Here is a 14006-nt window from a genome sequence, read left to right on the forward strand (position 1 = left end):
TACGGGGACCCATTCGTGGGTTTTGCCCAACAGGTGGATACTTACTCTTCACAAGGATCACACTTGGCTGTGAATAGGAGGTAACAACAAAATGAGGGCCATGGTGATGATCCGGGGAGGTTCTCTCGGGGCAGGGGTGGAAAGAGGTGCTCAGATTCTGGATGTAGTTTTCAAAGTAGTAGAAAAAAGATTCCTGCCCTCCTGTGAGGTGTGAAGGAAATCGAAGATGACTCCAAGCAGTTGGAAGGATAGAGCTGCTGCTGAATGAGACTGGAAGACTGTGGAGGAAAGGTGGAGTAGAGCTGTATTTTGGACATATTCAGGGGGAGGTATCTATTAGAAAAGCCAGTGGAGAGGTTGGCTAGGCAGACACTCGTGTCTCGGGAGGGCTGGGCTGGAGATGGAAATGGGGGGTTGTCGGGATAAATATAGGTGGTGCTGAAAACCCTAAGGATGGAGAGATCAGCGAGAGGATGAGTGAGACACAGGAGTCCAAGCCCTGAGCCCGAGGCACCATCGTGCACATCACAGCTCCCATGATCCGCTCTGGCTCATGGCTCAGGCACAGGGCCTGCTCAGAGAGCATCTGGTAAATGACTCTTACTTGCATCACACGTAAAATGAAAATAAACGTGGTACTCACCTCAGAAGGTTGTCTTCAGGAAAAGTTAAATGAGGTCACAAAAGTGAAAATGCCTTACAAGTAGCAGGCGCTCAGTGTACCTTAAAAATGTAGGTTCGAGGGCTTCCCTGGTGGCGCAGTGGTTGAGGGTCCGCCTGCCGATGCACGGGACACAGGTTTGTGCCCCGGTCCGGGAAGATCCCACATGCCGCGGAGCGGCTGGGCCTGTGAGCCATGGCCGCGGAGCCTGTGCGTCCGGAGCCTGTGCTCCGCAACGGGAGAGGCCACAACACTGAGAGGCCCGCGTACTGCAAAAAAAAAAAAAAAAAAAAAGTAGGTTCGATGATCTCATCCTCTTCTCTCTTGTTTGTAACTCAGGTTTATATGAACTTTACAGCTTATATTTCTTGATGGTATCGTCACAATAAATTCCTGATGCGTGCAGGCCAAACATTGTTATTCTCATTTTATGGGTGAGGAACGTGGGCTTCGGGAGGTCAAATAACTTCCTGAAGGCTCACCTCTGATAGTAATTCCACTGGCTTATGTATCTGCGTATGTCCGTGTCAGGCACTGGGTTACTGATTTTGCTTGCATCTTGCAAGGACACTCTTGAGGTGGGTATTATCATCTCCATTTGCAAATAAGGAAACTGAAGCATGGAGAGGATGGGTCACTTAGCCAAGGCCACGTGGTGAGTGCCCGGGTCATGAGCGAACCTCCCAATCCTGCCTTGAATGGTCTGTTCCTCTTCCTCTTTTGCATCCTAGACTCCTGCCAGGACTGGGCCTTGCCACAGGCAGCGTGAGCGGCTGCCTCCTGGCTTTGAAGTTAGAAAAATTCTCTCTCCTCACACTTCTCTCCTACCAAGGCTGCTGCAGGATGCGAAAGTTCATTCACTCCTTGGGAACTTTCTAGAGCAAGCTGAGTCAAAGCATTTTGGTTCATTGGTCCCTCTCTCTGGAATGTCCTTTCCCCTCTTCTTTATATGGTGGATGACTCCTGTGCATTCTTCCGAATTTTGGTCAACTCCAGTTTGTTTTTCCAAATCCAGCTCGTGTGGTACTTCCACTGTGAAACCTTCCCTGCTTGCGCCAGACAGAGTTAGTCACTACTTACTTCCCACGACACTTTGGTCATACCTCTCTCACAACAACGGACAGTTTCCTGTGTGTTTGACTGATGCCACGGTAAGACTGTGATTTCCTCCAGGAAATCTTTTTTATTTATCATGTCTTTGTATCCGATGTGATATTTGCTTCATAAACACATAAATGAATGAGTGACCCCCCAATAATCACTATCAAAGCGATTTTATGGATATCAAATACCGTTTCAGAGATGAGGAAATAGACCCGCAGAAGTGACTGCGCAAAGCCATGCAGCTAATTAAATATTGGATCTGGAGCGCCAGAGAGGCGATGAGGTCATGCCTTATGAAATCTCTTGACAACCGGTGAAGCCCAAAGACTCCACGCTACCTTTGCCTTCTCTTTGTGCCGCCATCCAGCGTCCTTGAACTCTCCCCCAAATGATCCTGCAGGTGGCAACAGAGGCCAAGGAAAAGTGCAGCTCCTGTCCTGAGCCCCTCTCTGGGCGTATATGTAAGGAAGGCAAAGCTTTCTGAGGGTGGGGCAAGTGACTTGAAGGAATCCAAGCAAGAGAGAGAGTCTTATGTCTCCATCAAGTATAACTCAGAAAGAAATTGTTTAGACACTTGCAGTGTTAGCACTAGTTGTAACATGGATATGAAGAAAGGAAAAAAAAACAACGAAAATAAAAGGACATCCAGTAACAAAGTGAAACCTTACGTTTGGATGGAAAAGCCACATGATCCGTCCCAAGTCACAGAAAGTGGGGAGGGGAGGGTCAGTTTCAGGGCCACTGCCCTGTGTCGGCTGCAAAGCAGGTTTCTGCCTGGTAGAGGAACCCGGTGTAGGTCCAAGTACATTCGCTCCGACCCAGAGGCTGTTTGGTCATGGGCTGATGGCGACCTGGATCGTCAGAGCTTCTGGCTTGTGGGACTGTGTCCCCCTCTGCCCTAATAAACATTTACCAACAGCTCATTAAAAAGCAGAGGAGGGCTTCCCTGGTGGCGCCATGGTTGAGAGTCCGCCTGCCGATGCAGGGGACACAGGTTCGTGCCCCGGTTCGGGAAGATCCCACATGCCGCGGAGCGGCTGGGCCCGTGAGCCATGGCCGCTGAGCCTGCGCGTCCGGAGCCTGTGCTCCGCAACGGGAGAGGCCACAACAGTGAGAGGCCCGCGTACCGCAAAAAAAAAAAAAAAAAAAAAAAAGCAGAGGAAAGGTCATCCAGTTTGCCAAGGACAGGAAACTCTTGAGTCCTACAAGTACCCATGTGGAAGAGTGGGCAACGGGGAGATGGAACAAGGGGACATTTACCCTGTGCTCAAAATAGTTGGGCAGAGATAGCATGGAAGAGGCCTGGCTGGAGTAGTGGTGTGTGTGGGGAAGAACAGGGCTGGGGCCTTTGTGATAACAACTCCTGTTTGTGCAGCAATTCCATGATCTTTTTACTCCTCTCCACAGGCTAGGAGGTGGTAATGGGGAAACCGAGGCTGGGAGCATCTTGTCTGATTACCCACGTGTGGTGGAGCTATAGCGTGAATTGCATTTCTGTGACTCTTGGGTTATTCTCTGCTTTGGCCCCATGTCTCTAACCAGGCTGCATGTTCTGCTCCTTCTTTTTTCAGAACATCGTTCATCTCCAATCCAGCCATCTGCCCTATTATAGGAGCTGTTATCTGTCTGTTTCTGGGGCTGTACAACTTCTGCATTTGGTCTTATCCTCTCTTTCTTCCCATTAATTTGACATATGCTATAGGAGTAGGGTCATCAGATATAGCAAAAACCAAAAACGAGATTAAATCAGTTAAATTGGAAATTTAGAAAAAAATGAATAATTTTTATTGTATGGACATATTAAAATGTTTCCGTTTATCTAGGGGACTTCCCTGGCCATCCAGTGGCTAAGACTCCACGCTTCCAACGCAGGGGGTGCAGATTCAATCCCTGGTTGGGGAACTAAGATCCCACATGCCGCGTGGCATGCCCCCCCCCCCAAAAAAGTTTCTGTTTATCTAAAACTCAGATTTAACTGAGCACCTGTATTTTATCTGGCAACTCTACATGCAAGTGACAGTTCTGAACAACCATTTACGTCATTCTGAAGATCTCCAATTTCCCTGTTAGCTATAGGGCTGAGGCCATAAGCTTCTGTGGAGTGTGGGCAGGGGACATAAATGTATGAATTGAGTGATGAGTAATAGGAACGGGGCCTGGAACTAAATTGAAAATCGAAGAGCAAATATTCCCCCACTCTAGACATTCAAATTCAGAATATTATAATAGTATTAAGTATTTTTTTTATTATTTTTTTTTTTTGCAGTACGAGGGCCTCTCCCGTTGTGGAGCACAGGCTCCGGACGCGTAGGCTCAGCGGCCATGGCTCACGGGCCCAGCCACTCCGCGGCATGTGGGATCTTCCCGGACTGGGGCACGAACCCGTGTCCACTGCATCGGCAGGCGGACTCTCAACCACTGCGCCACCAGGGAAGCCCGTATTAAGTATTTTAAATAAAATATTAAAGCAAAAAGCAAGCAAGCAAACAGACATACGCACATACACATATAACACATACATGGCTGTCAGAGTCTGGCTCCCATGTGAAACTCAGGCGAGGCCCAACCACTGTGCCTGGCATTGGCGCCCCTGATCAAGAGTTCTGCCCTCCACTCCCACCCTCCTCCTGCCCACCCACCCCTGCCCCCCACCAGCCAGTTCTCACTCATCATGGACCCTCTGGCCATTTCCCACCTCACCAGTCCTGCTGGGCACTTAGATCCACAGTGAACTTCCTCTTTCCGAGGTGAGAGTGTGCTCCTTTCCACCCAGAGACACCACCAGCGGTCACATCATTGTCCTCTCCAGCAGCCCGAAGGGAGGCCAGGAAGTGACTTTGAGAGACCCTTACCACGTGCCAAGACCTTTATATGCAGATGTTTGCTTATTTTGGGTCTCCTGTCCTTGGTGGGATGGTGGATCACGCAAGGACAGCAGCCCTGTGACATATAACTCTGGTTTCCGTGTCGAGTTTTGGTACAAATATGTGCTCAGGGTATACTTAGCAATGGGACCAGGAAGGTACAAACTCGTGAACTTAGTAACTGCAGACTGAAGGCAAAACCCTGTACCCGTGTTTCCCCACTCCCATGCTTCCTTACCACACCCCCGGCCCCTCCCAATTCTAGTTCCAAGCATTTTTCGAATCTGAGGCTTTTGTCCAAATTTAAGCCTTTGGCTTAAAAATCCCTTTTTTACAGAGCTGATTAGGACCTGAATTTGAAAGATGTTGGTTCTTTCTTGGCCTGCTTTATTAGGAAATGAGCCCTAGCACCTTCAAAGGCCTCTTGTGCACGCTGAACTGAGGCAGCCTTGGGGCTTTGAGAGGAATGCCGCTGAATCTTGACAAAGCCCCACCTTTTGTTTCTAAGGGGGAAAATGCCCCGAGGAACATGGGTGACTTGGAGCAAAGGACCGGTTGGCCCCAGACATGATCTGCTTCCAACGAGGAAAGGGCTAGAATCCTGGAAACACCCAAATTAGACACTAGACTTGGGAAACAAACAAACAAAGGGACCAGCACCGGCTGGGCAACTTTTCAGTCTTTCTAACTCCAAAGATTTTTCAAATATTCTCCCCTTATTGAGATTCCTGGCCTCCCCAGCTAGCGCTGGCTGAGAGGTGCTGAGCTGGGCTGGGGCCTTGGGCTACTGCTATGACTTCGTGGCCATCGGTGCCCTCTCAAACTCTCTGTTTAAGACTTCCTCTGGCCTCACAGCTGCCTCTGGGAGCTGCCCGGACAGACAGGGACCCTTCTGGAAGCCCGGTTACCTTTTGAATTCTGTTATTACTCTTTTCTTTAGAAATGGATTCCCTTCCTTTCAATGGGAAAAGGTGTCATGACAAATAATATGTCTCTATTTTATCATTAGGCTCCAGACTTCTCCCCAGGGGATAAAAACAGCTGTTTTTTGTTTGTTTGTTTTTAATTCAATAAACTTGAAGAAGCTCTTTATTATTCATCAACTTCAAAGAGACTCTACTGGGCCCCTTGGACAGGACTCAGAGCTGAGTTTCCTAATCAAGGGCAGAAAGAAAAAGAGACCAGGACACATGGGTGAGTTTACTGGATTAGTGGTTTCTCCTTAAATAGTCTAGTTTAGTGTGTGTGGGGCTGCGTGGAGGGGGAGTTCGCATGTGCTTGGGCGCCAGCTGCTATGCTGGATGGCAGGGTTGCTGAAATGAATGCAGCGCCATCTCTGGCTCTCCCCACCTGCTGGAGGAGGTGGGCTTGGGCCCCCAGCGGCAGGGAGAAGCGGTCTGGTGCAGCGGTTGCCAGCACCGACTCTGGAGTCATAAGACCTGTGCCCTGGCTCTGCTGCTTATGGGCTACGTGGCACTGGGCAAGTTACTTAGCTTCTCTGGGCCTTAAGTTTTGCATCCTAAAACGGGGTTCATTACCAATCCTATGTTATAGGGTGCCTGTGAGGATCGAATGAGCTAAAATAAAGGACTTCAACATGGTGCTTGGCACCTGTGCTTATTATTATCATTCAGAAGGTGTGCAGGAAGTGCGTGGGGGCACGGAGGAGAGTGCAGCTGACTGCCTGGATGCGGCTTCAAAGAGCAGGTGACATTTGCACTGCACCCTGAAAGATGAATAGGAGTTTGGTAGACCAAGGTGGCGCCGAGTAAACCCAGGGAGGGGGGAGCATGGTCAGAGGCGTGAGAGAAGGCAGCGGCTGGAAAAGGAGGAGAAGAGAGGCCGGCACAGCTGTAGCCAAGGACTTGTGTCTGGCTTGGGGAGGGAGTAAAATCATAAAAGGAGTCCAGAAAGGTGGGGTCAGGCTAAGATTGGGACAGGATCTGCAGGATCTCAACCTAAGAATCTCCAGTTCCATGAGCTAGGTCATGAATTCATTCGGATGAGTCACTTTGACCACGTTCAACGTACTTGAAGTGTTCGATAAATGTTAGCATTGTTATCATTACTATTATTATCGAGTCCCTTACAGATATCATCTCGTTGAATCCTCACAACACCCCTGCAAAGAAGGTTCTGTCATCTCATCCTATAAAACCGAAGGAAGGCGGAAGGAAGTTTTGGAATTTGCCTGTCACTGAACCAGTAGGGAGCAGAGCCGGCAGGTGGTGGAGCTGGATTTTGAACCTGCGTCTGTCTGACCCCAGAGCCTAAGCTCTTCACTGTGGCTTCGCGCTTTCTCACAGCGCTTAAGGAGGCTGCCTTAAAACGGGGCTTCCCATTTGCTTAGTTAATGGGATTGTATATAAATAATACTATACTGTTTACTTTGAAAGAAATCAATTAAAAGAAATCCAATAGAGCAGTCTGACAGGGGCTTTGAGTGTGTAAATGCACCCTTAGGCCGGGGTGTCTTTCAGGCGGGTGGTGGAGCTCTTGGGCTGTTTTCCCAAGGCTCGGGCCCCAGAGGCACCGCCAGCTGACACCCACCCCTCAACCCCACCCGCGTGCCTGTAGCACATCAATCACCATGGCAACCCCAGTTAGCATTTCTTTGCAGACTGCTTGGCAGGGCTGAGTGCTACCTGACACCCTCTGGGGCACTTGGCTTTGAACAAGGACTTGGCTCCCTTAGTGGCCAGTGCCAGCCAGGTCTTCAGGTCTCAGGCCTTGAACAAGAGCCCAAACACCTTCCGACTGGACCAGGGGCTGTGACAGCTTCTCTCCCACCCATTCACGGCCGGGCGTTTGTGTCCTGGGTCAGTTCTGCAGGCCCTCTCCCGTTCTTTGGGGAGACACTCACTAGTTGAAGACACTTAGTCACTGGGCCCCTGGCAGCTGCAGGGAAGGAGCTGGGGAGGGAAGAACATTCTCCAGTGGGGAAGCAGATAACAGGCACCAGGGAGTTCCCCTTCTCCAAACACTTCTCTCTTCATTGTGCACTGGCGCCTCCAATGCCAAGGGTTTAAGAAATCGCCAGGGATCCCGGTGACATTTGCCCCGGGACAGCTGCCCCAAATTAGCATCCTGTGTGGGTGAGCTAATCTGCATAAATGTCACCTCCTCCGAGAACCCTTCCCTGCCCCACAATTCACTCTTGTTCCCTGTCTTTCCCTTTACAACATTTATTCCGATTTCTAGTTCTATAATGTTAAGATTTTCTTGCTTACTGTTCCCTGCCTCCCTGCCCCTGACTGTAAACTCCGTGCGGGCAGGGAACTCATCTATTTTATTCCCTGTTGTGCAGCCAGCGTTGAGAACAGGTGCAGCACGTGGCGTTTTGGTCAGGTCTCTGGCAGCTCCTTCTCTTCCTCTTTTTCCGGCACTGGTGCCTTCTCCTCGTCCTGGCCTTGACTGTTGAGTTTCTCAAGGTGGGCTCTTAGGCTGCCTTCATGTCTCACTCTTTTTCCTAAGCCATCTCACCCCTGCCCAAAGCTTCCATTTGCTTACTTAACATTTTTGTCTGTGTGTCTTCAAGTCACCCGAATTCCCATGACCGAGGCAAAACGCATGGTCTCTTCCCTGGAACGTGGTCCTTTTCCAGGGTTCTCTGAGTCCATGGCTCCATCAGGCAGCCACATGGGCAAATCAGGAAACAAGGAGTCGTGGGTGCCTCCTTGTTTACCCTCCCCCCAATTCAATCACTTTGACCTCTTTCGCATCTCCTAGATCCAGCTACTTCTCACCATCTCTGCAGTCCCCGTCCTGGTCCATGCTACCTGCTCCTTTCACCTGATTGGCTATTAACACGCCTTCTTACTGCTCTTCTGGTCCCCTCCATTCTCCATGCTCCAGCCAGAATGTTCTTGAAATGCAGATCCGATCATGTCATCCCTCCCTCCTCCACACACACAATTTGAGACAGGCTTGACAACACGGGGGCTGACTCAGGACATGCACTCTCTGGGTGTCCTCTTGTGATCCCACCTTCCTCTGGCAGGCCCCCTCTTAGACGGTGTCCCTTCAAGATGGCTCCAGCCAGCTTATCTTCCAAGGTCTCCTCTGGTCTAAGAGTGCTCACGCACTGTCCCCTGCCAAATGCCAACCTGGGCAACTTGAGTCGTAATCTAGCCTGTGTGCTTTCTTCTAGATTGGAGGCGAGCACTGTCCCTGGGGTTCTTTAAACCGCACCAGACGTGTATAAATGTCTCCGAATGGTCTCTGTGAGGAGCTCAAACATAGTTCTTTGTAAAGAAATCTCCTCCTGCCTTTTCAACCTCAGCTCCTCTAGCCAGGAGTGGGGTTGAGGTTAAGGATCACAAACAGGTGTGGGAGGACCTCTCTTGTTACTCCTGGGTTCATGAGCCATTATTTCACTTTGGAATATGGGAGCACGTCGCCAACTCCTAAATCCTTTGGGGCCCACCAGAACTGAGTAAAAAGGGTTCTAGGTACAGAATACTGTTTTACATAGAAAGTGCTCTATGGAAGGAGTTGGCTAGAATCTACCCCTCAGAGACATGGGTATGTTGCTTTAGGAGAAGTCTGGTAGGCACAGCCCCAAGCAGCCTGGAGCCCCATAGCAGCACCAGGAAGCTGAGAGAGAGGACACAGGGATAACTTGGCTGTGTCACCTGAAGTTAGAGGACAGGGTCTTCTGAAGCCTTCAACCTCGCTGCCTCTGTTGACCTCCCACCCTTTCAGTCACTCCCTTACCCCACCTGGGGGCCCTCTCCATGGAGTCAGCCCTGGCCTCAGCCCAGAGGAGCTGCTTCCATAGGCAGCATCCCCCAACCTTCTGCCAAGCAGCTGGGGCCCCCACAGCCTCTCCGGGCTGAGAGCCACACTTCTCTTGAAAACCACAGAGAATCAATCGGGGGTCAGAGTCCTTCTCTCTGGCTCAGAAGTCCCATGGCTGTCTGAGCCTTGCCCCTCACTGACTCCTTGGTCCAGGCACAGTGTATTTCTATCTTATCCCATCAAGGCCAGCGCTGGGCAAACTTAGGTAGGAGATACAGTTCGTCTGAAGTGCTTGTGACCATAGGGATGGGCATCTCATGCACACTGGCAAGGTGTAAACTAGCACAAGCTTTCTGGGAAGCAATTCAGAAATGTGTATCAAGAGCATTAAGAGTGTTTTTGCCTTTTGACTGAGAAGTTCCATTTCAGCAGACATTTGTAACCGGAGTTTATAATGGGAGCTCATTTTCACCATGGGGAACCCATCTTTTTTTTTTTTTTTTTAAGGGCGTATGCGTTTTTTGCTTTTTTTAAAGAAGATGTCGAGGGTAGGAGTTTATTAATTAATTAATTTATTTTTGCTGTGTTGGATCTTCGTTTCTGTGCGAGGGCTTTCTCTAGTTGTGGCAAGCAGGGGCCACTCTTCATCGCGGTGCGCGGGCCTCTCACTATCACGGCCTCTCCTGTTGCGGAGCACGGGCTCCAGACGTGCAGGCTCAGTAGTTGTGGCTCACGGGCCCAGTTGCTCCGCGGCACGTGGGATCTTCCCAGATCGGGGCTCGAACCTGTGTCCCCTGCATCAGCAGGCAGATTCTCAACCACTGCGCCACCAGGGAAGCCCAGGAACCCATCTTTGATGCAGCTTCTTCTGGATGCCTTTTGATTTGCTGCTTTGATAACATGGCAACCTTCTTTGGTTTCCCAGTCATATACTGAACATGGAGAGAGGGTGGAGACAGTCAAAGTGGATTTAAGGCTGTGTAACTCTGTGTAAAAACCCCCTAAGGGGGCCTGTCCCCAAAGATACATGGTTCTCAAAAGGAGACTCTCGTGGTACTGAGTGCATAAAAATTTGTGTGGGGAACTTGTAAAAAGGGAAATTGTATTGACCCCTGACCTCCCATTCTGATTTAGTAAGTTCGGGTGGTTTCCAGGAATCTCTGTTTTTAAGAAGCTTCCCTGTAGATTTCGATGCACAGGGAGAAGGTTTGAGAACCATTGCTTAGACTTGTAATCTTCCAGAGTCCATTTAGTTTTTAAAGAATTCCCCTAAGTCTTATTTTCATGGGACTATTGTACGTCACACAGGATCTGTGCATTCAAGAAATATCTGAAATACCAGACAAGCATTCTTACCACAAATTTAGAGGGAGAGAGTTAATTATCAAAGACCCGACGTAACCTGTATACCACACTTTTAAGTGTACACACTGCAGAGACAGAGACATCTAGAATGACTTCAGTATGCAAAACTTGTTCTGCCCACAAGCAAGCGTCGACACTTGCCTTCTTTTCCTGGGGTCACGTGAACTGGGTGTATGTTTCCGTGTTCACTGTCCCAGCACTTCTAAGACTCTGCCATGAAGTACGGTTTTAGAAGCAGATGAGAATTCCTTTTCTTCTCTGCCTAATCCAGCTGTCTTCTCTCCATTCTGCCCAGAGGTCATAAATTGGGCTGTGATTCTTTCCACTGTTAGGAAGAGATCTACTTGGTGGGAGGTGTTATTAATTTTGTCCACTGGTTCTCAAAATGTGCTGGACGCTGGAATCACCAGGAGAGCTTTTCAAAACCAAATGTCTTGCTGGCTCCTCAGACTAAGTCCACCAGAATCTCGGGGTGGGTGTGGGGTTCTCAGATATCAGTATTTTTAAAGTCCTCATGTGATTCTAGGTGCAACATGGTCGAGAACTATTAATCTAGCCTAAACTTCACTTGAGGTAGAAATAGAAGTAGCGCAGGAAACTTTAGTGAAAGGCCAGGAGAAAAATATTTCTTTTCCTTGTACCTTATTCATGATGACTTTCTGTGTCCACTTGTCTTTCTGTGGATTGGTTTGCTTTTTATCTTTTCACAGACTTCAATTATTACCTGGTTGCATGACCCCATATTATAGTTTTATTACATTCAGAACTGGAAAGCTGAACCATTTTCCCCTCAAAGTCTGACCATGCTGCCCCCAGTTACCAGAGATACTTTTTAAAAATGGAGATTCATATGTATAAAATAGATAACTAATAAGAACATGCTGTATAGAAAAATAAATTAAATAAAATTCAAAAATTCCAAAAAAAAAAAAATGGAGACCCCTGGTCTCTGCCCATATTCATTAAATTGGAATTAATGGGGATAGTTCCATGAACCTGGATTTTTAACAAGTTCCTCAGGGACTCTTATACTCTAAAGTTTGGGTTTTTTGGCCCTAACCTCACCAGCCCCGTTATGAGTACAGTCATACTTTGGATCCAAAATATTGAGGATGAAGACCTAAGAACAAGCTTAACAGGAATGTGATACATTTCACCCCATGAAGGTGGACATTCTGAGGACAGGGATGAGCAAAGGGCTGATTGCTGTTACCAACGACGCTGACTCTAGTTTAGAGATTAGAAATGAAAATCCCTACAACTATTCTCAAGGCTATCCTTCATAGACTGTGACATAAGAATAATTTTTCCAATCCAGTTTCTCTGTGGATGAAGTGCTAACCACCTCCAGCACTGATGTTATATCAGTTATCTACTGCCACAGCCATGCTGTGTAACATACAACCCTAAAACCTCAATGGTGTACAATACCATGCTGTTCATGAGTCTGTGGGCTGGCGGGGTGATTCTGCTGATCTGAACTGGGCTGGGTGAGGCACCCCCCTGAGTCAGCAGTCAGTTGTCAGGCTGGCAGTCAGGCTAAATGACTCGAATGATCTTGCTTGGGCTTTCCCACACCTTGGCCAGAACCCCTGGGGCAATTCAGCTTGCTCCGAGTGGCTAGTCCTCCAGCAGGCTAGCCCAGGCATGCCCAAATTCTGAGAGAGTGTGGAAGCGTGCAAGGCCTTAGAGCCTAGCTCTGCAACTTGTACAATGCCACGCTGTTGGCCAACTTGGCCACAGGAAGGGCCCGCATTCAAGGAGGTGGAGAAACAGACCCTCCCTCTTAATAAGATAAGCTGTAAAGTCACATTCCAAAGCGTGTGGGTCCAGGGAGGACATCAAATGGTACCATTTATACAATCTACCACATCCATCACTTAATCGTTATCCGTTTAGGTATCGCATGGCTAGAAGGCACCAAGTTCTGAAGGGTCTCACACTGGTCCTGGGCATCAAAGGAGTCTCTGCGCACGTAGGTGGGAAGGTAAGGCCTTGTATGGCAACTGTCTGCTTCGAGTATGTTAAGCTTTACCAGTCATGGCCTGGAGTACATCATCCAGAGGGATGTGCAAAAGTATTCAGGAAATTATTCAAGATAATCAGAAAACGTCCCAAAGAAGGCATCACAGTTACCTTGCAGATCCTGTTTCCATGCTGCCCTGAAATTCTAGTTGGGCTCTGGTTGCCAAGGAGATGCTATTGTTTTAAAGTGGGACACATCCATCCCTGTGCTAAAGACCCATTGAAAATGGCTTTCATCTCCTTTTCCAAATGAATAAATACAAGTCCTTTAGCCTGACCTTTCAGACCCTGCACATCTGACCAAATTACAATTTCCAAATTCATCTTCTAATGTGGGTCCCGCACACGTGCACTGCATGTTGCAGCAGGCTTTTCCTCCCTCCGACCTCCTTGCCTAAACACGTAGTTCCTCAATCTCTTCAAGTCCAAATCGTAGCAATTCTAGAAGTGCCTGTTTCAATATTCACTGTTTTAAAAGCCATCACTGTTAACAGCAGACAAAAATGCACGACTCTCCTCTTTATTTCGCATCTGGTTACTGAGTCTAAGCTCGTACTGCTCGCCGCACGACAGGCCAATAAATCGAGAGACGAGTTGTTGAGGCAAGGAATAACGACTTTATTCGGAAAGTCAGCAGACGGAGAAGATGGTGGACTCGTGGCCTAAAGAACCATCTTGCCTGAGTTAGAATTCAGACTCCTCTTATACTAAAAGGGGAGGGAGTAAAGTCAAACACGTCCTGGCTCCCATCAGCCTCCGGAGGAGATGTGTTAATTTCTTCCTCCCTGCAGTCATTCACAGGTGGACCTGGTCAGTTTGCTTCCTGTGAGCTAAACAAAGGTATTTTAGCTTAATGCTCATTACCTTGGAAGGAAGGTTCTTTTTAACTCTCTAAAATGGGGATAATACCTGCTTGCAGGGGGGCTATAATAAAATAATGTATTTAAAGTTCCTAACGGAACCACAAGATCAGGTAGTTTGTTCAAGTCCAGATAGTTCCCGATGGTGGAATTGAGATTTGAATTTATTCTAGGACCTGCTCGATAAACCCCAGCACTGCACTGCACTGTCTTATCTTGGCGTGGACTTCCAGGAAGCAAGGCCCGAGAACAAGGTTTCTTTGAGATCAAGTGGCCGGAGTGGAGGACCGGGGGAGTGAAATAGGAAAAGGAGGAAAGAGTAGACTGGTATTCGATTCCACCAGGCCCTCTGAGTCTCTGAACTGCAGCCTGGGAGATGGAAAGAAG

The 14006-nt window shown here is 48.5% G+C and overlaps 1 protein-coding gene across 1 annotated transcript in view; it reads right to left on the reverse strand.

Annotated features, from left to right (window-relative positions):
- Positions 1-13353: 13353 nt before the first annotated feature.
- Positions 13354-14006, reverse strand: part of SESN3 (sestrin 3) — a 77625-nt gene continuing 76972 nt past the window's right edge. The window contains exon 11 of the mRNA XM_060160253.1: positions 13354-13589. Coding sequence (XP_060016236.1) covers positions 13551-13589 — 39 coding nt within the window. The 3' untranslated portion in view covers positions 13354-13550. The remainder of the gene's footprint in view (positions 13590-14006) is intronic.

The sequence above is a fragment of the Lagenorhynchus albirostris genome, chromosome 9, assembly GCF_949774975.1.
Source record: "Lagenorhynchus albirostris chromosome 9, mLagAlb1.1, whole genome shotgun sequence".
NCBI classification, from domain to species: Eukaryota; Metazoa; Chordata; class Mammalia; order Artiodactyla; family Delphinidae; genus Lagenorhynchus; species Lagenorhynchus albirostris.